This window comes from Monopterus albus, unplaced genomic scaffold (genome assembly GCF_001952655.1).
Source record: "Monopterus albus unplaced genomic scaffold, M_albus_1.0 scaffold18.1, whole genome shotgun sequence".
Taxonomy (NCBI): Eukaryota; Metazoa; Chordata; class Actinopteri; order Synbranchiformes; family Synbranchidae; genus Monopterus; species Monopterus albus.
In genome coordinates, this window is record NW_018127898.1 from 8,480,608 (window position 1) to 8,481,772 (window position 1,165).

At 41.3% G+C, this 1,165-nt stretch overlaps 1 protein-coding gene across 17 annotated transcripts in view; it reads right to left on the reverse strand.

Annotated features, from left to right (window-relative positions):
* The window catches only part of foxp1b (forkhead box P1b), a 161,885-nt gene that overhangs the window by 53,342 nt on the left and 107,378 nt on the right, over nucleotides 1-1,165 (reverse strand). For all 17 annotated transcript variants that reach the window (XM_020592903.1, XM_020592902.1, XM_020592893.1 and 14 more), the window contains one exon: nucleotides 1,085-1,165. This exon is cut by the window's right edge and continues 57 nt beyond it. In XM_020592903.1, coding sequence (XP_020448559.1) covers nucleotides 1,085-1,165 — 81 coding nt within the window. The remainder of the gene's footprint in view (nucleotides 1-1,084) is intronic.

The window sequence follows — 1,165 nt, forward strand, 5'->3', positions numbered from 1 at the left end:
ATATACACAGATATATAAAAATACACACATAGAGAACAGGGCCTCTGTATTAATTACCAAATATGCCCTGAAGTTGTTTGCAATTTCACTCTGACACAAACAACCACTCCATGTTCAAACAAAGATATACATCTCTAAGGCAGCTGAACTTAAATTAACATAAATATCATATCAGATATGCAGTGCTGCTCTTATTAAAAGCAGAACAAGATAAAATAAAAAATCAATTTTTCCCTGCTGTTTTTTTCTCTGCATCAAAAAGGCATTTCAAATAAATGTCCTAGTGCCTCTTTACCTCTGCCATCCCTCACACCTCTTTTTTTTTTTTTTTACTCCATCTCCAACTCCTCCACCGCTGCCTGGATCACCCACCCCTCTCGTGGGCTGCTCTATAGCCCCTCCTGCTGCTGGTGGTAGGGATCTACCTCCTCTTTTATTTCTGCTCTGTGTAATGCAAGGCAAAAGGGGAACACATGGGGATTTGTCTGCCTGGCGAGACTCACTTCTCTGTAGGAGAAACCTACTGTAGTCTCTTTCAACTTTTCTTCTCCCCTCATTTCCACACTTCCTCCAGCCTTTACCTAGGCCATAGTCCTTCTAAATTAAGTAATGCTGGCCTAACAACTGCATAAGTCTGGATCAGCCACACACGCTGATGTGTGTGACTGCAGTGGAATGATCCTGGCACTACTGGATGAGCTGATGTGAACTGAGGACACAAAGCCTTTTTGAACATATCACACAGCAGCATCAATTTCTACTTACTGCAGTTTCTAATGTTCTATGTCAGCATTTAGATGACACATGGTTGATTGTGTGTGTGTGTGTGTGTGTGTGTGTGCTACAAAAACACACATAATGCATAAGCATACATAACTGCAAATGTTGCACAGCTAATTTTAATTTCCTGTTTGTGAACTTAGGCTAAGTGCTGTGCTTTTCTCGCACGCTTTGTTCTAGAGAAAGTTGCAAAAGTTCACTTCTTTTTTTTTTCAGCAACCACAAAGTCAAATAACACAGCCATCTGATAAACATGAGTTAATAAATAAGGGAGTGTTTGAGAATGACAGCATATTTACAGTACCTGTAGGCTTTGCTGCTTGTCGTTGGCTTTGGGGGATTTGCGGCCAGTGTTTTGTGGAGACTGTAGCTGCTGCCACTGGGG